This window comes from Dipodomys spectabilis, unplaced genomic scaffold, assembly GCF_019054845.1.
Source record: "Dipodomys spectabilis isolate Male_0828 unplaced genomic scaffold, ASM1905484v1 ptg000375l, whole genome shotgun sequence".
Taxonomy (NCBI): Eukaryota; Metazoa; Chordata; class Mammalia; order Rodentia; family Heteromyidae; genus Dipodomys; species Dipodomys spectabilis.
The window spans coordinates 782,098-804,998 of NW_024871052.1; the positions used below are offsets into that span (position 1 = coordinate 782,098).

General features: G+C 54.6%; 1 protein-coding gene across 1 annotated transcript; it reads left to right on the plus strand.

The window, feature by feature from the left end:
• The first annotated feature begins 1,180 nt into the window (after positions 1-1,180).
• Rgs14 (regulator of G protein signaling 14) lies at positions 1,181-16,256 on the plus strand. The gene is made up of 15 exons (XM_042667075.1): positions 1,181-1,351; positions 8,821-8,842; positions 8,984-9,159; positions 9,524-9,616; positions 9,702-9,845; positions 10,637-10,780; positions 10,941-11,052; positions 11,832-11,941; positions 12,293-12,502; positions 14,068-14,144; positions 14,508-14,634; positions 14,750-14,831; positions 14,941-14,990; positions 15,080-15,194; positions 15,606-16,256. Exons 1-15 carry the CDS (start codon positions 1,307-1,309, stop codon positions 15,806-15,808), a joined length of 1,710 nt encoding a protein of 569 aa, XP_042523009.1. The 5' UTR covers positions 1,181-1,306; the 3' UTR covers positions 15,809-16,256.
• Positions 16,257-22,901: the final 6,645 nt, after the last annotated feature.

The following is a 22,901-nucleotide window of genomic DNA, read 5'->3' on the forward strand; positions in this document are numbered from 1 at the left end:
GAATCCTAGCTACTCCAGAAGGCTGAGATCTGAAGATCATGGTTCACAGCCAGTCACAGACAAGAAAGCCCATGAGAGTCTTATCTCTAATAAACCATCAAAAAGCTGAGAGTGAAGCTGTGGTTCAAGTGGTAAAGTACCAGCCTTGGAGTAAAAAAATAAAGCAAGAACATAAGGCCCTGTTGGATGCTAGTAGCCCACACTTATAATCCTAGCTACTCAGGAAGCTGATCTCTATGGATCAAGGTTCAAAGCCAGCCCAGACAGGAAAGTCTGTGAGACTCTTATCTCTAGTGAAACATCAAAACCTCTAGAAGTGCCAGGTGCTCCTGGCTCACACGTGTCATCCTAGCTACTCAGGAGTTTGAGATCTAAGGATCATGGTTCAAGCCAGTCCAGGCAAAAATGTCCATGAGAAATCTCCAATGAACCACCAGAAAACCAGAAGTGATGCTTTGGCTCAAAATGGTAGAGCTCTAGCCTTGAGCAAAAAGCTCAGAGGTTAGTACCCAGGTCTAAGAGTTCAAGCCCCACAACTGAAGAGAAGAAAAATCCACAAGTGGTGCTGTAGCTCAAGTGATAGAGCACTAACCTTGAGCATAGAAGCTCAGGGACAGTGGCCAGACCATAAGGTAAAGCTCCAGGACCACACACACACACACACACACACACACACACACACACACACACACACACACACACACACACACACGGAGTCCACCTGTCTCTGCACACCTGAGCACGTGCATGCGTGACAGCCTAAACCTGCAGGAGATGAGGTTGCACATGAACCCTGCACAGTACCTGCAGGGGTACTGAGCACACACACACATCCTGGACATAGTAGATCTGAGATAAGCATATGCTGGGTGCCAGGTTCAAAGTTGCCTAGTGTTGGGTCCACGGACATCAGCGTGCTCAGACAGGACCTCGGGGCCCCTTGGGCTGAGCCAGGCACCGTGCTAGGCACAGGTGGCGCATGCCTGTCTTCATGCCTGTGCTGGTGGCATGTGTGTGTGCGTGCGTGAACGTGGCGGGTGTGTACGAAGAGGCGTTTATTTCTCTCTCTCTCTCTCTCTTAGACCTCGCTGCTTTCTGTGGTTTGGTTTCTATAGAAACACTTCCTGTGGCAGAGAAAAGAGGTAGTGAGCTGCTGCTTCAGGATGTGAGGGCCCGCCAGAGCACGGCAGGACTCTGGCCGCCGCCCGCCCTGCACAGTGCCAGCCTCCAGGCGGGCACTGCCCACAGGTCCTCCCCCCCCCATGGTGGGTGGCCCCCCAGACGGGGACCCGTGATCCGCGGCGGGATGCCAGGGAAACCGAAGCACCTGGGGGTCCCCAATGGGCGCATGGTGAGTGAGGGCTGTGAACCAGGGCCATGAGGACGGGGGGGGGGGGGGCAGGGGGGGATGCGTGCACAGCCCAGCCAGGGTGGGGCTCAGGCTGCACACGGCAAGCCAGAGAAGTTGGGTACAGGCAGCAGCCGTGGGACTCGGTGCCCTCAACCCCCCAGGATCCTTCTAGATGCCCTGCCAGGAGTCCCGTGCCACCCGGGAGAGGTGTTTGGAACTAATTGGACATAGCCTCTTGTCCAGATGCAGGCTGGACCCTCTAGGGCTCACTCCATCTGGAGCTGCCTTCACCCCCCACCCCCAAGGGACAAGGCCCTTGTGCCTTGGCCACTTGCATGGTACCTCAAGTGCCTGCCCCTCACTCAGCCCTAGCCCTCTTCTCCCCATCCAACCTCACCATAGGTGTCCAGGGCCAGCTTTTGTGAGTCACTGATGCCACCTCTTCTGGAGGCCACCAGGGATGGGTCAGTCTCAGCCTGTCCCATCCCCAGTCCCCCCTAGGCAAACCCCCCCGAGAACTAGGGCACCCCCATGTCCTACACGGCTCCCTGGCAGTGTTACCCCACCCAGAGCGGCCCTGGGAGGGGCCGGCCCTTCTCTGTAATTCAGCAGGTGGGGCAGTTGGTGTTAGATCACAGACTTGTAATGCATTGTGTGTGTGTGTGTGTGTGTGTGTGTGTGTGTGTGTGTGTGTGTGTTGGCACTGGGGCTTCAACTCAGGGCCTGAGCACTGTCTTTTAGCTTTTTCGCTCCAGGCTGGTGCTCTACCACTTGAGCCACAGCTCCACTTGTGGCTTTTTTCGGTGGTTCATTGGAGGTAAGAGTCTCACTGACTTTCCTGCCCTGGCTGGCTTTGAACTGCCACATCCTCAGATCTCAGTCTCCTGAGGAGCTAGGATGCCAGGTGTGAGCCCCTAGAGCCCCACTTTGAAAGTTCGAGAACAGCCCATCTGGCCTTTCAGTCCCACCTTGGAGGAGGGAGGTGAAATTCTTTTCTAGTCCTTCTCCTGGCATCCAGGCCATCAAGTCAGATTCACTTGGGAGCACAGCTGGATTGTTCCTGCAACAGTATTCTGAACTGCAGGGAAACGGAGAGGGCTGGAGACAGCTCTAAGCCTGGGCCCCCTCCAGTGCCAGCCCCAGGTGTCTCTCCCTCACTGAGAGCTGAAAGGCACCCTAGTCTCTGTGTGGTGTCCAGACCATGCACAGGTCAATCTTTGCCCCTCTTGGGCCGGTCTGAACTCTCTCCTAGGATTCCAGGGCTCACACATGGGCCACTTCAGGGGCACCAGGCTTGGCTGTCGCTCTGCGTGGAGGACTGGGTGTGAGGATGGAGGTGGAGAGGTGGCTGAGAACCAGGAGTCTGTGTCCTTCTGTCTGAGCTAGCTCCTAAGGGAGACCCAGGAATAAATGCTGTGCGGACAAGAAGACCCGATCAGCATTTGGAAACGCTCCCCTTCCCCCTAGCGCTTCCAGATCCTGGTCATCTCCGATCACCCAATGCCACCACCACCCCTTGTCCCCAAGCCAGGCAGTTTTATTCTCAAGCCAGGCAGTTTCCCTGTCATTCCACTTGTCAGGCAATTGCAAAAAAAAAAAAAAAATCTGTCACTTGAGACACATCCCAGCGCCTTCCCGAAGTGTCTTCAGGGAGCCCCAAATCCAGTTCATTTGTGTGCACAATCATTCAATCAGCACACACACACACACACACACACACACACACACACTTACCCTATGGGCCCCCAGCATTAGTGGCTCACACATGTCATCCTAGCTACTCAGGAGCCTGAGATCTAAGGATCCCAATTCCAAGCCAACCCCGGGCAGGAAAATCCATGAGACTCTTCTCTCCAATAAACTACTCAGAAAAAGCCAGAAGTGGTGCTGTGGTTCAAGTGGTTGAGCGCTAGCCTTGAGCACAAAGAGGTTCAGGGGTAGTGCCCAGGCCCCGAATTCAAGCCCCAGAACTGGCAAAAAAAAAAAAAAAAAGGAATAAAAGGAAAAGAGGCTGAGATCTGAGGATCATAGTTCAAAGCCAGCCCAGGTAGGAAAAGTCCATGAAACTCTTATCTCCCAGGTTCCAACCAAAAGCCAGAAGTAGAGATATAGCTCAAGAAGTGGTTGTGGGGCACCGGTGGCTCACATCTGTCATGCTAGCTACTCAGGAGGCTGAGATCTGAAGATCTCATGCATGCAAGACAAGCATTCTACCACTAAGCCACCTTCCCAGTCCTGAGACTGGATGTTGATGCCAAGTGGCCACAGCTTGACGGCCAGCTTAGCATTGCAGGATTGGCTCCCATGGAAGGAACCACATTGGGTAACGTCCCCAGAGAGGTTCAGAGCCTCAAAGATGAGATTATAGTACAGGAGCCCAGCACAGCACATACTCGAGAAGAGTCAGGCCCTGGCTGACTCCTACCCCAGCTACTCAGGAGGCTGAGATGTGAGGATCACAGTTCAAAGCCTGCGTGGGCAGCAAAGTCCCTAAGACTCTTTATCTCCAGTGAACCACCAAAAAGTTGGAGATGGAGCTGTGGCTCCAGTGAGCCTCAATTCCTTGAGCCTTGAGCCCCAATACCAGCACATGTACAAAACAAAGATGCTCTATAAATCACACACACACACACACACACACACACACACACACACACATACACACACACACACACACACACACACACACATCATTGGCCTCGGGCTTATTCCTGTCCCAGATTCTAAGACCCTGGGCCTCTAAGCTCCTCTTTCCACAGATGGCAAGCATGCAGGAAGGTGGGAAGATGGGAGGAGACCTTAGGCTCCAGAGACAAGCCAGGGAGGCTTCTGTGGCAGTTCTGCTTCCCCCTCCATATGATCTGTTTGAACCTCGGTTTCCTCATCTGTAAAGTGAGAGGAGCGGTATCTCTCTGGGAAGATAGAGACAGAATGATGGAGTTGAGACCAGGGCTGGTAGGAAAGTGAGCCCCTCCTCCTCTCTTCGACTCCTCAGAGATCAGCAGACCCCCCCCTTTTGCCTCCTCTGAAGACCCCACCCCCCAATGGTGGATCTGTGGGTGTCCATAACCACCACACCCTTCCTCAGCCTTTCTTCCCCTTTTCCTCTATTTACTCACACTTCTCCTGCAACAGGCAGAGGTCAGGTGGGGGTTGGAGCAGGGCCAGCTCTGCTCAGCCCAACTTCCCCAGGCCCAGTGTCTGTGCAGGTTGGAGTCCCGGCCAGCAGGATTTTCTGCAAACACCCCCACACACACACATGCACACACATATACACTTTGTGCAGATGCTACTTCTGAGCACAGTCAGGCTGGTGCGTCTTTCACAGACAGGCTTGGAGGCAGCCTTGGAGGTTGGGGAAGCTGTGTTGGCAGGGGGAAACTGAGGCTTAGGGGAAATCATTTGTATCTCAGCGTCAGATCTGGTATTGAGTTTGTGTCCCTGTTCCTTTCCAGCTCTAGATTTTTTTTTCTCTTTTGTGGGTTGTGAGGCTTGAACTCTGGGCCTGAGTGCTGTCCCTCAGCTCTTCAGCTCAAGGCCAGCGTTGTACCACTTGAGCCACTTTTGGTTTTCTCGTGGTTCATTGGAGATAAGAGTCTCACAGATTTTTGTTCCCCGGGCTGGCTTTGAACCTTGATCCTCCGATCTCAGCGTCCTGAGTAGCTAGGATGACAGGTGTGAGCCACTGGCACCCAGCCACTGTAAGGACCCTGTATCAGCTCAGACTAACTATAGATAATAGGGAAAGAGGATAGAATCAAGACATTCAGGAGACAGCCACAAGTATTGGATTGGCCAGCAGCCAGCCCTCTGTAGAGGGTACTGAATAGCACTGGGTCTAAGAGATGTGTCTGTGAGCTTCATGCCAGTGGCTCACGCCTGTCATCCTAGCGATCTGACGATTGCAGTTCAAAATCAGCCTGAGCAGGAAAGTCCATGAAATTTTTTTTTTCTTGTCAGTCGTGAGGCTTGAACTCTGGGCCTGGACGCTGTCCCTCAGCTCTTTAGCTCAAGGCAAGTGCTCTACCACTTTCTGGTGGTTCATTGGAGATAAGAGTCTCATGGACTTTCCTGCCTGGACTGGCTTTGAACCGCGATCCTCAGGTCTCAGCCTCCTGAGTAGCTAGGATGACAGGCGTGAGCCGACAGTGCCCGGCTGCCCCTGAGATACTTATTTCCAATGAACCACCAAAAAAAAAAAAAATGAAGTGTAGGTGTGACTCACATGGTAGAGCACCAACTTTGAGTAGAACAAGCTAAGGGCCAGCTTCTGGATGTGATGGGTAGAGGTGTGCAGGGAAGCATAGTTCAGGAGACCTGTACTCAGAGATGCCTGATATGGGGGGGGGGGGGAGGGGTGGCGGGGGGGGGTGGCGGGGGGGGCAGGGAGAGCATTGCTGCAGCAGGTACTCAAGGCAGAGGGAAAATGAGGCAGGAGAAGCAGGCGTGTGTAGGGTGCAGGAAAAATAGAAAAGTTTGATGAGGTGTAGGGGGGAGGTGAGGGGGAGGGAAATGGGTGATGTTGAAGGGGTTCATTAGTCAGGCCCAGGTGGGTTTTAACTGTCACCTAGCAACGGCAACCTAAGAGCAGAGACTCAGGACCCGGATAGGACAGCTGGGAGGGGAGGATCCGGGAGCCAGCCCTACTTAAGGACATGGACCTTTGATTAAACCGAATGTAGGCATCAAGCCTCTGAGCAGCCAGGTGTCAGTGGCTCGTGCTTGTAAATCCCAGCTCCTCAGGAGGCTGAGATAGGAGGATCACAGTTCAAAGCCAGCCGGGGCAGGAAAGGCCATGAGACTCTTATCTCCAATCAACCATGCAGAAAACCGAAAGTGGTGCTGTGGCTCAGGTGGTAGAGCCTTGAGCTGAAGAGCTGAGGGACAGCGCCCAGGCCCAGAGTTCAAGGCAAGAAAGAAAGAGAGAGAGAGAGAGAGAGAGAGAAGAACAAGGCTGATTTGAGGCTGGAGCACAGCAGGCAGCCTCTGGGGGAGAAGAGGGTGCAGTGGGTGATGATCCCTGGGGAACTTGGAGGGGGTGAAGACAGTAGTGGCAGAGTCTCTGGAGCTGGGAATACAGCTGCTTAGCGGGGGGGGGGGGGCAGGGGGGGAGGGGGGGGGGAAGAACACACCACGGGGTGCAAGCAGGTGCAAAATGGCAAGGGGAAAAGGAGCTAGCTGCAAGGGACATTGCCTCCCTGGCTCCAGGAGCCCCCCCCCCACCGCCCCCAGGAAGGAGGGCATTTCCTGCAGCCGTGGGAAGCGCTGAGATGGGTGGGGGGCGGGCATGACTTGGATGGTGCAGGTCCGGGAGGGGATGGGAGGCCCGGGAAAGGCACAAATTTCCCTTCTGCTCAGTCGCTTCGTACCTCATGCTCCAGATGGAAGATGGGGCTTATCCAAGGCGGGGAGCCCAAGGTTGTAACGTTAGACCCCCCCCCCCAAACAACAACAACAACGGTTATTTTGAGTTCTTTATGCCTATTTAAGGGGTGGGGTGGGTACTAGACTTGAACTCAGGGCCTGAACACTGTCTATGCTCAGGGCTGGCGCTCTACCACTTGAGCCGCAGCTCCACTTCTGGTTTGGGGGTGGTTCATTGGAGATAAAAGTCTCATGTACCTTCTTGCCCAGGCTGGCTTCGAATTGTGATCCTCCGATCTCAGCCTCCTGGGTAGCTAGGATTGTGAGCCAGCCGCATTTCAGCCTTGTACTCTGGTAGGAAGAGAAGGGATTTCCACTTGGGATTGGCTGAGTTTGGGGGGTGATATTAGCCAAGGGTTGTCTGTGTGTGGTTAAAGCTGGAGATTGAGAGTGAGGGACAAAGGGTCCAAGACAGACCCGAGGAGGGACACGGAGTGGGGTGCAGAGGGGGACTTCCAGAGTCATTCTCAGAGGATGGTTTTTTGTCTCCATTAAGGGCTGGCATTCCCAGGGAAGTTAAGAGTGTGTGTGCTTTGTGGAAGAGGGTTGAACTGGCCTTCCAGGTCATCAGCATGACCTAGAAGCTTGTGAGAAATAGAGAGCCTGCCCCGCCCCCCAATCCTGGGTGGATCTAAAACCCTGCCGTGTGCAAAGGGGTGGGAGCTGCAGAACTGGTAGGCCAAGGGGAAGCAGTTGCAATGAGATTATTGGCTACTAAGACACCTCTCCTTCCAATAGCAAGCTTGGATCCAGCCGTTACACACTGGCCACTGCTCTCTATGCTATAAATAGAGTATGCACAGATTCCATCTTTGTAGTGGCCTGCGGAGGACATTACTATTTTTAGCACCATCCCTTGTTTACAGATGGAAGCCGCCAAGTGAGTGGATTTTCCCAGCGTCACACAGCTTAGCAAGTGGGAAAGTATTAAAGTCTATGTACAGATTGCGGTGTGTGTGTGGGGGGGTGTTTTGGTGGCTCATGTCTGGAATGCTAGCTACTCAGGAGGCTGAGATCTGAGGATCATATTTGAAAGCCAGTCTGGGCAGAAAGTCCATAAGACATTTATCTCCAATTAACCAGCAAAAAGCCAAAAGTGGAGCTGGGGCTCACAGAGTGGTAGAGTAGCTGGGCGCCGGTGGCTCACGCCTGTCATCCTAGCTACTCAGGAGGCTGAGATCTGAGGATCGAGGTGCAAAGCCAGCCTGGGCAGGAAATTCCATAAGACTCTATCTCCAATAAACCACCAGGAAACTGGAAGTGGTGCTGTGGCTCAAGTGGTAGAGCACCAGCCTTGAACTGAAGAGCTGAGGGACAGCGCCCAGGCCCAGAGTTCAAGCCCCACAACTGACAAAAAAAAAAAAAAAAGAGTGGTAGAGTTACCGTGAGCGAAAAAAAAAAGCTAAGGGAGAGTGCCTTGGCCCTGAGTTCAAGCCTCAATACCAGCGCGTGCATGTGTTTACACACACACACACACACACACACACACACACACACACACATATACACACAGACTCTATCCACACTTGGGCTCCCTCAGCAGAGGCTGGGGGGAAGGAAAGGAATGGGGCCATTTGCATGCATTCCCAGCACACACTGATTGGCATGTGTTGGAATAGGAGCCAGGACAGCCTGAGCAAATCCCTGACTGAGCAATGACTAGCTAGGGGTATCCAGCATGAGGCTTCAGGTGGAGAAGAAAAGTTTCCAGTCCCCAGGGTAGCCAAGCCCAGAACTGTGTCTCTTTGTTTTTGTTGTTGGTCATGGGGCTTGAACTCTGGGCCTGGGCGCTGTCTCTCAGCTCCTCAGTTCAAGGCAAGTGCCCTACTACTTGAGCCACAGTGCCACTTGCGGTTTTCTGATGGTTCATGAATCTCACAGACTTTGCTGCCTGGGCTGGCTTTGAACCTCAATCCTCAGATCTCAGCCTCCTGAGTAGCCAGGATGACAGGTGTGAGCCGCAGGTGCCTGGCTAGAACTATGTATCTTGATTTGTTCCTCCTCGGGCTCTGCTCTGACTTTCTACCCCATCGGGTCTCTCCTAGGTTCTGGCTGTCTCGGATGGAGGTAAGTGACAGAATGTGTGGAGAAGACCTGGTTGGGGGGTGGAGGGAGGTGAAAATAGGAATGGGCCTGCAGAACAGATGGATGACTGGGGAGGTGGGGGGGGGGGAGACTCACCTTCTGCTTGCCCATCCCCCCCTACAGAGCTGAGCAGCACCACAGGGTCCTTGAGCCAGAAGGAGAGCAAAGGCAGCTCCCTGAGCATCCACAGCCTCCCCAGTGGTGCCAGCAGCCCCTTTCCCGAGGAGCAGCCTGTGGCCAGCTGGGCCCTCTCCTTCGAGCGGTTGCTGCAAGATCCATTGGGCCTGGCTTACTTCACCGTAAATCCTGGGGTGGGATGGGGTGGGGTGGGATGGGTTAGGGCAGAGGGAGGCAGGCAGGGGCATGCACGGGAGCTCCAAGCTGGCCAGAGTGGGCCTCTGCAACCAGAGACCCCTCATCCAGCCCTTCCCTGGCTCCCTCTCCTCCCAGCTGGAAGGGTCCTTTCCTTCTCTCTGTCCTGGGCTCTGCTGCTGCTTTTCTCTCCCTGTGTCTCCGGATCTGGCACCATCTGTCTGTCTGGTCTCTTGGCCCCGCGTCTGTCCCAGTGTTTTGAACACGTCCCCTGATACAGATTGTGTCTGACAGGCCTCCTCCTCTCCCTCCCCCCCGCCCCCCTCCCCCTCCCCTCCCCCTCCCCCCCAGGAGTTCCTGAAGAAGGAGTTCAGCGCCGAGAACGTGACTTTCTGGAAGGCCTGTGAGCGTTTCCAGCAGATCCCGGCCAGCGACACCCAGCAGGTGGGGGGAAGGAGAGGGCTGCGGAAGGGTGGGAAGCCCGCCTGGGCCCGTGCCCCCTGACCTCCGCCTGGCCCCCCTCCCCCAGCTCGCTCAGGAGGCCCGCAACATCTACCAGGAGTTCCTGTCCAGCCAGGCTCTGAGCCCGGTGAACATCGACCGGCAGGCCTGGCTCGGCGAGGAGGTGCTGGCACAGCCCCGCCCGGACATGTTCCGGGCACAGCAGCTGCAGGTGCGCGGTGCGGGGCGGCGGTTTAGGCCGGGAGGGCGTGGCTTGAGGAGACAGGGACCCAGACGGGGCGTGGTCAGACCCAGGGGCGGAGCCTGGACGGGCCGCAGCCACAGCCCCGAGCCTGAGCAGAAGCCGAGGTGAATGAACAAGGGGCGGGGCCTACTTAAGATCGCGGGCGGGGCCTATACGGGGCGTGGCCAGGCCCTTCCTCTCTATGTAGGGGCGGGGCCTAAATGAGCTCGTGTGGGCGTGTCCAAGGGTAGGGGCGCGGCCAGGATGAGAAGTAGGTGTCGGGAACTGGTTTGGGCGGGGCCTAACTGAGATCGTGGGCGTGTCCAAGAGTAGGGGCGGGGCCAGATCTTCCCCCAGGGTTTGAGGAGGAACCAGGGGGAGAAGTAGGTGTCAGGAGCTGATCTGGGCGTGGCCAGGGCATTCCTCTAGAGATAGGGGCGTGCCTAAATGAGCTTGTGGGCGTGTCCAAGAGTAGGGGCGCGGCCAGGGCGAGAAGCAGGTGTCGGGAGCTCCTGTGGGCGGGGCTAGGGTCTCCCTTCATGACTTTGGGCGTGGCTTAACTGAATGTATGGGCGTGACTAAGATCGAGGGTGTGGCCAGGGTCTCCCTCCAGGGCTTGGGGCGTGGCTTAACTAAGTATATGGGCGTGTCCAAGCTTGGGGGCGTGGCCAGGGCCTCCCTCTAGGGCTTGGGGGCGGGGCCAGCTGCCTAACCTGCGGGGCAGATGAATTTAGGGGAGCCCTGAGTCTCCGTCACCCCCGCCCGGACTGGCCCTGCAGATCTTCAACCTGATGAAGTTCGACAGCTACGCGCGCTTCGTCAAGTCCCCGCTGTACCGCGAGTGCCTCCTGGCCGAGGCGGAAGGACGGCCCCTGCGGGAACCGGGCTCCACGCGCCTGGGCAGCCCGGACACGGCGAGGAAGGTGGGGGACCCGAGGCCCGGGGCGGGGGGCGGGGCGGGGGGAGGAGTCGGAGGCGAGGGGAGCACCCTGCAAGAGGAGACACCCCTGGATGCAGAGCTGCGGGTGCGAGCCCCGCGATCTGCTCGAGGGCTGGGCACCGGAGCCTGTGCTGTACCCGCAGAAGCCCAAGCTGAAGCCGGGGAAGTCGCTGCCGCTGGGCGTGGAGGAGCTGGGGCAGCTGCCGGCGGCCGAGGGTCCCGGGGGCCGCCCGCTCCGCAAGTCCTTCCGCAGAGGTGAGGCCCTGGAGGGAGGGGAGGGGGGGGCCGGGAACCCGAGTTGGTGCCGCCCTTGGCTTCTACTGGGCTCACGGACTACAACATGAATGCAAGATCCAGTCGGCCCTGGAGCTACGGAGCTCTCACGCCTGTAATCCAGTTTGCTCCCCAGGGTTAACCCATCTGAAGGATCCTGGTTCGAAGCCATGCATGGGCAGGAAAAAATCTGTGTGAGATTCTTACCTCCAAGGAAACACTTAAAAAAAATCCAGGGGCTGGGAAGGTGGCTTAGTGGTAGAGCGCTTGCCTTGCGTGCCTGAGACCCTGGGTTCGATTCCTCAGGACCACATAAGCAAAAAGAAAAAAGCCAGAAGTGGCGCAGTGGCTCAAGTGGTAGAGCGCTAGCCTTGAGCTGAAGAGCTGAGGGACAGCGCCCAGGCCCAGAGTTTAGGCCCCACGACAGGACCCAAAAAATAGATTAAAAAAAAAAAAAAATCCAGAAGTGGAATTGTGGTTCAAAGTGATAGAGTGCTTGCTCTGTGCAAAAAGCTAAGGGACAGCACCCAGGCCCTCAGTTCAAGCCCCAGTATCCACACACACACACACACACACACACACACATAAATAAATAAATCCTCAAGGTCATCTCATTCATTCTCCATGGTGGTTCTGTTCCCAGGCTAGACCCCAGAAGTGTGGGGTCTCCCCCCAAACAAAATCCACCTGCTGAGGTCTCATCGCAGGGATGGGGTGAGGGGCAGAGGGACTCTTCCCATTTCCTTCTCCTTCTCTCCTAGAGCTGACAGGAGGCACTGCGAGCTTAGCCTTACGCCGAGAGTCTCAGGGTTCTCTAAATTCGTCTGCCAGTCTAGACCTGGGTTTCCTTGCCTTTGCCAACAGATCTGAGGTGAGCCAAATGCTGGGGGAATGAGGCACGCTTCTGGCTCGGTCCTCACTTCCCTTCCTGGCTGTGCTTCCTCCTTCCTTTCTTCCTGTCATCACGCTATTGGCCCACACATGTATGTCCTGGGGGGGGGGGAAGCAGACACCTGTGCGCATGTGCAGGCCTAGGTGTGGTCAGTGGGTGGACCGGTCACGCGCCTGGAGGAGGACATTTTGGCTTGGCTCCAGATGTGCCCTTGAATGTGTGTGTGTGTGTGTGTGCCCAAGGCAGTTTACCAGTCTCCACGCACCTGTCTGTCCTCCGCACACCTTGGCATGTATACATATAACCTCCACCCCCCTACTTGTACCCCAGAACCAGAGCCACAGGAAGAGCATTGGGAGCACCGAAGGGGACAGCGAAGGCCGTCCAGGAAAATACTGCTGCGTGTACCTCCCGGATGGCACAGCCTCCTTGGCCTTGGCCCGATCCGGCCTCACCATCCGAGACATGCTTGCTGGCATATGTGAGAAGCGAGGGCTCTCTCTACCCGACATCAAGGTCTACCTGATGGGCAATGAGCAGGTGGGCAACCTTACTTTCCCTGCTCCTCATTCTAAACTCTTCCTGATCCTGAGTGACTCTTTCTTTTCTTTTCTTTTTTTTGGTCCAGTCCTGGGGCTTGAACTCAGGACCTGGCGTTGTCCCTGAGCTACTTTTGCTCAAGGCTAGCACTCTACCACTTGAGCCACAGTGCCACTTTTGGCTTTTTCCATTTATGTGGTACTGAGGAATCGAACCTAGGGCTTTTTGCATGCTAGGCAAGCACGCTACCACTAAGCCACATTCCCAGGCCCCTAAGCCCATTTCTAGTCACCTGGACCAAACCAACGTTCTTTAATTTGGAGGAGAGGGAGGCCAGACCCAGGGCTTGAAGTCAGAGCCTCGGCACTGTTCCTGAGCTTTTGTGCTCAAGGCAAGTGCTCTACCACTTGAGCCACAGCACCACTTCCAGTTTTCTGGTAGTTCATTGGAGAGAAAAGTCTCACAGATTTTTCTGCCCAGGCTGGCTTTGACCTGTGATCCTCAGATCTCAGCGTCCTGAGTAGCTAGGATGACAGGTGTGAGCCACTGGCGCCTGGCTGAAAACTAGTCTTTAAGCCATTCAGCAAGGGTGTGGGGAGGAATAATGCTGACCTCAGACACCATCAGGAATCCATTTACTTAGTAGTCAAGTCCTAAGGCCTGGAGAAGGTAAGTGAGTAGAAGGACTGGCGCCCAAATCCATTCCTCCAGGCCCACAGACTGAAGGTGAGCCCCACAGGACATAATTAGAAGGAGGACTGAAACTTCTAGAAGGAGTTATCTTGGGAATGGGTAAACATTTCTTCTATGAAGCCTTCATAGAAGCGGCAGCAGGTGACATGGACGGAGAGGATTTTGTCTGGCAGACAAAATGTGGGGGAGGACACTCGAAGCCAAGGGAACAACTTAAGCAAAGGCCTGCAAGCTTGGTACTTTGGGGGGGGGGACAAGTTTGGGGACCTGGAGCGTGGGGTGTGAGGACAGCAGTAAGGGAGACTCTGCCAACTGTCTCAGGCCACCAAAGCAGCTGACAACAGCCCAGATGGGTTTTTGTGCCGGCTAAATATAACTTCACCACCCACATTCCACCTGTCTCTGCGGCACAGCGCAAGCCTGCTGTCTGGGAGAGGCCTCCCCCCTCCCATTTAGGAATGGCACAGGCCATAGCGCTTCTGTTGGGGAGTAAGTCTGGGCAGTCAGCATTTATTCTTATTTTATCTTGATTTAACTTACTTTGGGGCTGGTACAGGGGCTTAGGACATTGTCCCTTTGCTTTTTGGGCTCAAGGCCGGTGCTCTACCACTTGAGCCACCACAGCTTCACTTCTGCCATTCCCCCCCCCCCCCACCACCACTGGGGTTCATTGGTGATAAAGAGTCTCAGGGACTTTGTTGCCCCCAGACTGGCTTCAAACCTCAGTCCTCAGATATCAGCCTCCTGAGTAGCTAGGCTGACAGGCCCGATCCCCATTAGTGGCCACAGCAGGCAAGAAAGATGGTTCTCGGGGACCCCAGGGGTGGCCGGGGTCGGGGAGGGGCTCTCAGATCTTGCCTGGGGGTCTGCAGAAGGCCCTGGTCCTGGATCAGGATTGCACTGTGCTGGCGGACCAGGAAGTGCGGCTGGAGACCAGGATCAACTTCGAGTGAGTTCTCCTCCCATCCTCCACCCCACAAGGCCAGGCAATCTTGATCACTCAGTAGAGCAAGGTCTTCTGGTCCCCCCTGCTCTTCTCGAGCCACGCCCCCTGGCGTCAGAAACCCCGCCCCTGGCGCTCGAAGCCCCGCCCACCACCTTCTCACCTTATTGGGACAAAACTGAGCCCCGCCCTCTTGATTAGAAGCCCGCCCCTGGTGCTGGCAGCCACGCCCCTGTCTGGAGCCCCGCCCCTGGTGCTGCAGCCACGCCCCTTCTGGAGCCACGCCCGCCCCTTGGGCTGGCCCCGCCCACCCCGGGGAGGGCTGCGGCCTGGCTCTCCCGCGCTCTGCAGCCCCAGGGTCCCCTGCAGGCTGGACTTGTCCACGCTGGAGCGCGTGGTGCGGATCTCGGCCAAGCCCGGCAAGCGGCTGCAGGAAGCGCTGCAGCCCATCCTGGCGAAGCACGGCCTAAGCTTGGAGCAGGTGGCAGTGCACCGGGTGAGCTGGGGGGGGGGGGTCCTGCTGCAGGGAGGGGCAGGAGGGGACGGGGGGGGGGCCTGGGTGGGGAGGGGAGGGCTTCTCTGCCACATGGGCAGCTGACCCATCCCCTCAGCCAGGTGAGAAGCAGCCTCTGGATCTGGAGAAGCTAGTAAGCTCAGTGTCTGGCCAGCGACTGATTTTGGACACACTCCCAGGTAAAGAACCTGGATGATCCCCCTGGGACTTGATTTGGGTTCCAAATGGAAGGGGGGAAATCATCATCATCATCATCATCACCACCACCCCTGGTGCTCTTCCTTGCAGGTGTGAAGATCGGGGATGCCAGCCACACGGCCTCCTGCAGCAGCAGCCAGGTGGGCAAGAGCCCTTGGGGTGCCTTCTTCCACCTGCTGCCTCTGGCCGCACCTCCTGATTGTAGCTGTGACCCCCCACACTCTTACAGGGATGTCCTTCCAGACCCCAGAACAAGGCCACGCACGCCTCTTCACTGCCCCCCAGTTCACTAGTGGAGGCACCCAGTAGTTCTGCCGAGAAACGACAGACCTTTGACATCGAAGGTACCTGGAAAGGGGGTGGCTGGGGCTGGGGTGGGGGGAGATCGGGGCAAGGGATTAGAGAGACTGGACAAGGAGGATTGGGGAAATCACTGACCGTGTCATTAGGGAGCCTTGAACTAAGGCTGAGAGGGCTTGTGTCATTGGGGCTGGCACAGGAGGGTTTGGAGAGGTCATCGGTGCTGGGGCCAGTAAAGCAGTGAAGTCTGGCATCCTAGCCAGGTCCCAGAGGCTCATGCCTGGAGTCCTAGGTATTCAGGAGGCTGAGATCTGAGGACTGCAGTTCAACACCAGCCCAGGGAAGGAAAGTCTGTGAGACTTTTATCTCCAATCACACCACACACACACACACACACACACACACACACACACACACACAAGCTTTCTGATTCCCATGGCCCACCCCCTACCTAGGCTTGGTGGAGCTCCTGAATCGAGTACAGAGCAGCGGAGCCCATGACCAGAGGGGCCTTCTTCGAAAAGAGGACCTGGTGCTTCCGGAATTCCTGCAGCTGCCTGCCCCAAGACCCAGCTCCCAGGAGACCCTACCACAGACTGAATCAGAGGCCCAGCCCAAGGGGGGCTCCGTGAGCCCCCCTGCCCATTCAGCCCTCTGACACCTGTATAACGATCCTAGGCCAGCTGCATGGCGCCTAGCGGGCCAAGCATGCGATGGGTCCACGCTGCATGCTCTATCTGTGCCCCGAATGTCCCTGGTCCCCTCCTGTCATGGGCAGGCCCGTGGGAGGAGGAAGAGGGGGGGGAAATTCAGGGAGGCCACCCCTCCCCCCCACAGCTGCAGCCCGGCCCCGGGATGAAGGTGGGCATAGCCCCTTTGGGGTACCCAGCATGGAGGGATGGCGTTGGCAGTGCCAGCCTCCCCGACCTGTGCCAAGTATACGTAGGAGGAGGGGCTGGGCCCCTGGGGGTACAGGTGGGCAGCGCCTCCTGCTGGCCACATAGAATCCACTGTACATACAGATCTCATGGTTGGCTGGGGACAGCTGGGTTTGTCCTGAATGTATGATATTGTTACTATAATAATAATTATTATTATTCTGCCAATGGGGTGCATGCGGTTCCTTGTGTGGTCTGCTCCACCCCACCCCATTCCCAGCTATACGGCTCCTGTCACCAAGGAAGGCTCAGTGTCTAGAAATTCTTGGGGACCTCAGGATGTATCTCTACTTTTTGGGCGGGCGGGGGGGGGGGGGGTCGGTCATAGGGCTTGAACTCTGGGCCTGGGCGCTGTCCCTGAGCTCTTCAGCTCAAAGTGAGTGCTCTACCACTTGAGCCACAGCACCACTTCTGGTTTTCTGGTGGTTCACTGGAGATGAGTCTTACGGTCTTTCTGCCCCGGTTGGCTTTGAACCAGGATCCTCACATCTCAGCCTCCTGAGTAGCTAGGATGACAGGCGTGAGCCACCAGTGCCCAGCAGATGTATGTCTCAATGTCTTATTTTTAGAATCTCTCTTCCCAAATACACAGAATATAGGGGAGAAAGTGGGGGAACGGACCCTGTCTTTCCTGTAGCTAGGACTCAGTCTTCATCAGGCTCTGAGGCCCAGCGGGCATTAATCTGCCTGCATTCTTTTCTTCTACCAAAGACTCAAAGCCAGGCACCGGTGGCTCATGTCTGTCATCCTAGCTACTCAGGAGGCTGAGATCTGAGGATCATGATTCAAAGCCAAGGAGACTCAGGGCCTGGGTTCTGTCCTTGAGTTCTTTTGCTCAAGTCTAGCTCCACTTCTGGTTTTCTGGTGGGTCAGTGCCAATAAGGGTCTTAGACTTTACTGCTAGGGCTGGCATTGAACTGTGATCCGCAAATCTCTGCACCAGCCTTGAGCAGTAAAAGCTAAGGGATGGCGCCTAGGCCCTGAGATTAAGCCCCAGTACTGGCAAAACTAAAGCACTCTATGTGAGGAACCTTTTCTTCTGCCAAGAATACAAGATATTTATAACACCATTAGAAATGATGAGCATGGGCGCAAGCTGTAGGTGGTCCATGGGAAGCACATGTGTTTGCTTCACCCTGTGCCAACTGAGCTTTCAGGCTTTAACTTGACAGGAGCCAGGTGCCGGGGCTCACGCCTGCCATCCTAGGAACCCAAGAGGCTGAGATCTGAGGATCATGATTTGCAGCCAGCTTGGGCAGAAAAGTCTGTGAAACTCTTATCTCCAATGAACTACCACAAGAACAGAAAGTAGAGCTATAGCTCAAATGGTAGAGCGCTTGCCTTGAGCAAAAAAAGCTCAGGGACAGCGCCCAGGCCCAGAGTTCAAGCCCCATGACTGACCAAAAAAAAAAAAAAAAGAAACAAAAAAACCGCACAAAAACTCATTTTGCTTACAGCTGGTGCTCTACTACTTGAGTCATGCCTCCAGGTTGGCTTTTTTGCTGGATAATTGCACAGAGAGTCTTGCAGAGTTGTTGGTTTGAGCTGGCTTCAGATCACCATCCTCAGATCGGAGGCTCCTACGTAGCTAGGATTACAGGCGTGAGCTACCAGCATCTGTCTAAAGGCAATCTCGCTGCTGTCTCTGGTCCCCGCTCCCCAGAATATGGTAGGAGGCTGCTCCTGGCACAAAGTGACCTTGGATCTGGGCTGGGTGGGAATGGCTCACCAGGGGCCCCTGCTGGGCTGATTCAGCAGTGCCCAGTGCCCCCGAGGGCAGCCACCCTTATCGCCCCCCAGAATAAACAGGAGGTGCACCCTGCAGAGGGCCTGGCAGTCAGGTGATCGCCACTTCTGAGAGTTCTAGCAGCTGGAGTTTCTTTCCAGATGGAGAGAAACACATTTGATTGGTTCCACTGTGTCAGATGCAGTCCAGAATGGACACAGGGCTATTAGCTGCAAGCCACATTCATACTGGGGTGTGTGTGTGTGTGTGTGTGTGTGTGTGTGTGCACACGTGCGTGCACGTAAGCACTTGAACTCTAATCCAGGGCACTGTCCCTGAGGTTTTTTTGCTCAAGGTGAATGCTCTACTACTTGAGCCACAGCGCCACTTCTAGCTTCTTTGGTAGTTGATTGGAGATAAGAGTCCCACAGATTTTTCCTTCCCAGGCTGGTTTCAAACTGTGATCCTCAAATCTCAGCCTCCTGAGTAGCTAGGATGACAGTTGAGACCCCCCTAGCACCCGGCTCATTCATACTTGTTTTTGGCTGTGCTGAGATTTAAACTCAATTCATTCAGAACCTCTTATAACCTTAAGGGGCTGTGGCTCAAGTGGTAAGAGCGCTAGACTTGAACTGACGAGCTAAGGGACAGCCCCCAGGCCCTGTGTTCAAGCCCCAATACTGGCACACACGCACATGCATACACACACACACACACACACACACAGATGAAATAATTTTGCTGGGCACCAGTGACTCACACGTTATTCGAGCTGCTCAGGAGGTTAAGATCTGCAGTCCACAGTTCAAAGCTAGCTGAACAAGAAACTCTGTGAGACTCTTACCTCCAATTGATCAGCAAAAAAGATGAGCATGGGACAGTGTACAGGCCATAAGTTCAGTTTCCAATACACACACACACACATACACACACCCCTACATGCATACAAAACCAAAATGCCTTGCTTGGCACTCTACACTTAAGCCACACCTCCAGCCCTTTTTTATTGCTTTATTTTTTAAATAAGGTCCTGTGGATTTTTTTTTGACAGTCCTGGGGCTTGAACTCAGGGCCTAGTCACTGTCCCTGAGCCTCTTTTGCTCAAGGCTAGCTCTTTACCACTTGAGCCACAGCGCCACTTCCTGCTTTTTCTGTGTATGTGGTACTCAGGAATCAAACCCAGGGTTTCATGCATGCTAGGCAAGCAGTCTACCACTAAGCCACCTTCCTAGCCCCTAAAGTCTTTTATTTTGGCCTGGGTTGGCCTCAGACCAAGATTTTCCTATCTCTGTTTCTCATGCCTGGGACTACAGGTGTGAGTCACTATAGAAGGCCTTATTTACACGTCTGATGGTCCTGGTGGAGCTAAAGAGAGCTAGGAATATGACTGTATGGGTGTGGAGGGTCTGGACATGGTGTGTTCTGTGACCCTAACACTGATCATTAGAGACCAGACTGAGGAATAGAGCAGAGACAGAAAACTAGGAGAAGCTGGGTGCTGGTGGCTCACGCCTAGAATCCTGGCTATTCAGGAGGCTGAGATTTGAAGATCACAGTTCAAAGCCAGGCCTGGTAGGAAAGTCCGTGAGACTCTGATCTCCAATGAACCACCAGAAAACCGGGAGTGGCACTGTGGCTCAAAGTGGTAGAGTGCTTGCCTTGAGCTGAAGAGCTCAGGGACAGCGCCCAGGCCCTGAGAACCACCATAGAGGAGAACCATCCTAGTGCCCACCTTCAGGCCAACTAGCTAAGCTGCTGGCTGTCAGAATGAAGGCCTGGCCATTGAAGGTAGTCCCACCTGGACTAGCACAAAACAGAGGCCTGGCTTCTAGCATTGGGCTTCCAACAGCCTCAGCCTCTAGTCAGGACAGCATGAAGGACACGGGGCTGGAGCCTGCAGAGAAACATGAGGTAACTTTTAGGGAAAGCTCAGAGCAGCCTCAGCTCTTTGGGCCACAGACTTTGACCTGATCCATCAATGAATCACCAGAACATGGACCAATTAGATTAATCATTATACTTGGGTGCCCTCCCCCTTCCCAGGATGGGGTGTCCTGCGGTCAGCCACCGCTGCTGGGGCTCACAGAAGATGAAGGGAGACTTGAACAAAACAGAGTGCCTTGAAATCTAGACTTTCACCTAGATGCCAGTGGCTCACGCCTGTCATCCTAGCTGCTCAGGAGGCTGAGATCTGAGGATCAGGATTCAAAGCCAGTCCAGGTTGGAAAGTCTGTGAGACTTATCTCCAGTGAATATCTCACACACACACACACACACACACACACACACACAGCCAGAAGTGGAGCTGTGGCTCAAGTGGTAGAGCGCTGCAAAAGCTCAGAGATAGCACCCAGGTCCTGAGTTCAAGCCCCAGTACAGACACCAAACCCAACCAAATAAAACAAACCAGTTCACACACAGATCTTGAACACTGGGTTTTTCTTCCCTTGTTTGGCTTTAAACTTCAGGTCCTGCAAACATCTCCTGGGCAGGGCTGGGAAGGTGGCTCAGTGGTAGGGCACTTGCCTTGCATGCATGAGGCCCTGGGTTCAATTCCTCAGCACCACATAAGCAGAAAAAGCCAGAAGTGGTGCTGTGGCTCAAGTGGTAGAGCACTCACCTTGAGCTGAAGAGCTCAGGGACAGCGCCCAGGCCTGGAGTTCAAGCCCAATGACTGACAACAACAACAAAAATCTCCTGGTTGGCACACCATGTGTATTTAAGGAGCAAATGGATCTGAAGCCCTAATTGTTGAACCATCTGATTGAACCATCCACGGCTTGCCAGGCCCTGGACACACACTTAGGACTGTTCTTTCTCTGTTCCCCGCAGCCATCACGCCGCCGGGAGAAACGGGTGTTTCTTGGCATGATGAAATTCAGTCTTCACCATCCTCTTGCATTCGCCATGGCTGTGTGCCCTGGTGCCATGACAGCTCGGCTTCTTCCCTGAGGAGTCCTGAGGTCACATCGGCTCTCTTCTCTGGGTACATGATATGTCAGCAGCATTGACCCAGCTGACCAGCAGATGGTCCTGGATTCTGGGTGTTTGAGATTCTGATCTCCTCCTGGGCCTGTGAGAGGTTCTTAGTTGTGTGGTGTGTGTCTGTGTGTGTGTGTGTGTGCGTGTGTGTGTGTGTGTGTGTGTGTTAGTACTAGGGCTTAAATGAAAGTTATCCAAGTGCTGGTGGCTCACGTCTGTCATCCTAGCTACTCAGGAGGCTGAGATCTGAGGATCATGGTTCAGAGGCTCTTGGGTGTGTGTGTGTGTGTGTGTGTGTGTGTGTGTGTGTTAGTTTAGGGTTTAAAGTCACAAAGGTGCTGATGGCTCACGCTTATCATCACACGCCTAGCTACTCAGGAGACTGAGATCTGAGGATCGTGGTTCAAAGGCAGCCTGGGCAGATCAATTCTGGCATACCTCTGAGCGTGCACACACACACACACACACACAAAGCCAACAGTATCATTACTTCCTTTTTCCCCTCCTCTTTCCCTTGCACACGAGAAGGTCCTCTCTACCCAAATCCAGGCTGGGCTAGTTCTCCACTCTCGGCCACTTTCCACAGAAACTCAATGCACCACAGTAAGGCCTAGACTTGGCACGAAGGATTCATCAGTCAGCCTTTGTCAAATTAAAGGAAGAACAGGGCAGAAAATGGCCAACTTTGTGTCTGGGTCACCCAGGGGTGCAGCTCAGAGGACCTGGAGTCACCAGAGGTCAGGAAGAGCTGTGATCCTGAGCTGGGTCCCTCTACACAAGGCGGAGAATGCTGTAGGCCATCTATCTCATTAAACTCCACCACTGTGCCGGGCACTGGTGGCTCACGCCTGTCATCCTTGCTGCTCCTGGCCCAGAGTAAAACTCAACTGATGTACTTAGGAATGGATGGGTAAGGATATGACTGCGGGGCTGGTTAGGTGGATGATGGATGATGGATAGATGATGGGTGATGATGGATGGGTAACGGATGATAGATGGATGGTGGATGGATTTTGATAGATGGATAGTGGATAAATGAGTGAGTGATAAATAAATGGAGAGATGATGTATTGCTTACTGGTGGATGGATAATGGATGAATGATGGATGATGATGGATGGATGGGTGGATGGATGAATGGAAGGATGGGTGGATGAATGGATGATGGGTAGATGATGGATGACGGATAAATGGGTGGATGGATGATGGATAAATGAATGGATTGATGATGGATGATGGATGGATGGATGGGTGGATGGATGAATGGATGGACAGGTGGGTGGATGGATAATGGGTAGATGATGGATGATGAATGGATGGGTGGGGGATGGGTGGATAGATGAATGGATGGATGGGTGGATGGATGATGGATAAATGGAAGATGGATGAGTGAGATGGATAGATCACATGGTTATACCAGGAAGATGAATTGATAACATGATTACTCACTTGCCTAAACTAGATTTAGACTAGAACCCACCATTATTGGATCTGATGAGGTGAGCCAGAACCATTTATTTTACACGTTCATGGATTTTAAATCCTGGTGATTGAACCCAGGAACTTGCTCAGGCTAGGCAAGCACTCTATGACCCATGTTCCCAGCCTGAAGACATCTTTATTATTATTATTTTTTGATCAGTCATAGGGCTTGAACTCAGGGCCTGGGCGCTGTCCCTCAGCTCTTCAGTTCAAGGCTAGGGCTCTACCCTTTGAGCCACAGCGCCACTTCCGGTGTTTTGGTGGTTCATCGGAGATAAGAATCTCATGCACTTTCCTGCCCAGGGTGGCTTTGAACCTCGATCCTCAGATCCTCGATCCTCGTGCCAAGTCTAGGCCTTGCCTGAGTACCTGGGATGACAGGTGTGAGCCATGGGTGCCTGGCTCCACCACCACCATTTAAACTCAGCCCCGCCCACAGAGAGGGCCCCATCTCCCCCACCCACCTGCATTCCCAGGTTCTCATCCTGATTCTAAGTCTGGGAGACCCTCTGAATTCCAATATACCCCACATCTTTGGGCTTATCTCCTCTGCCTCCCTCCCATCCCATACTCCCTCCCATCCCAGGATTCCTCAGGAGCAGGTGTCTGGGTGATCACCCCTCA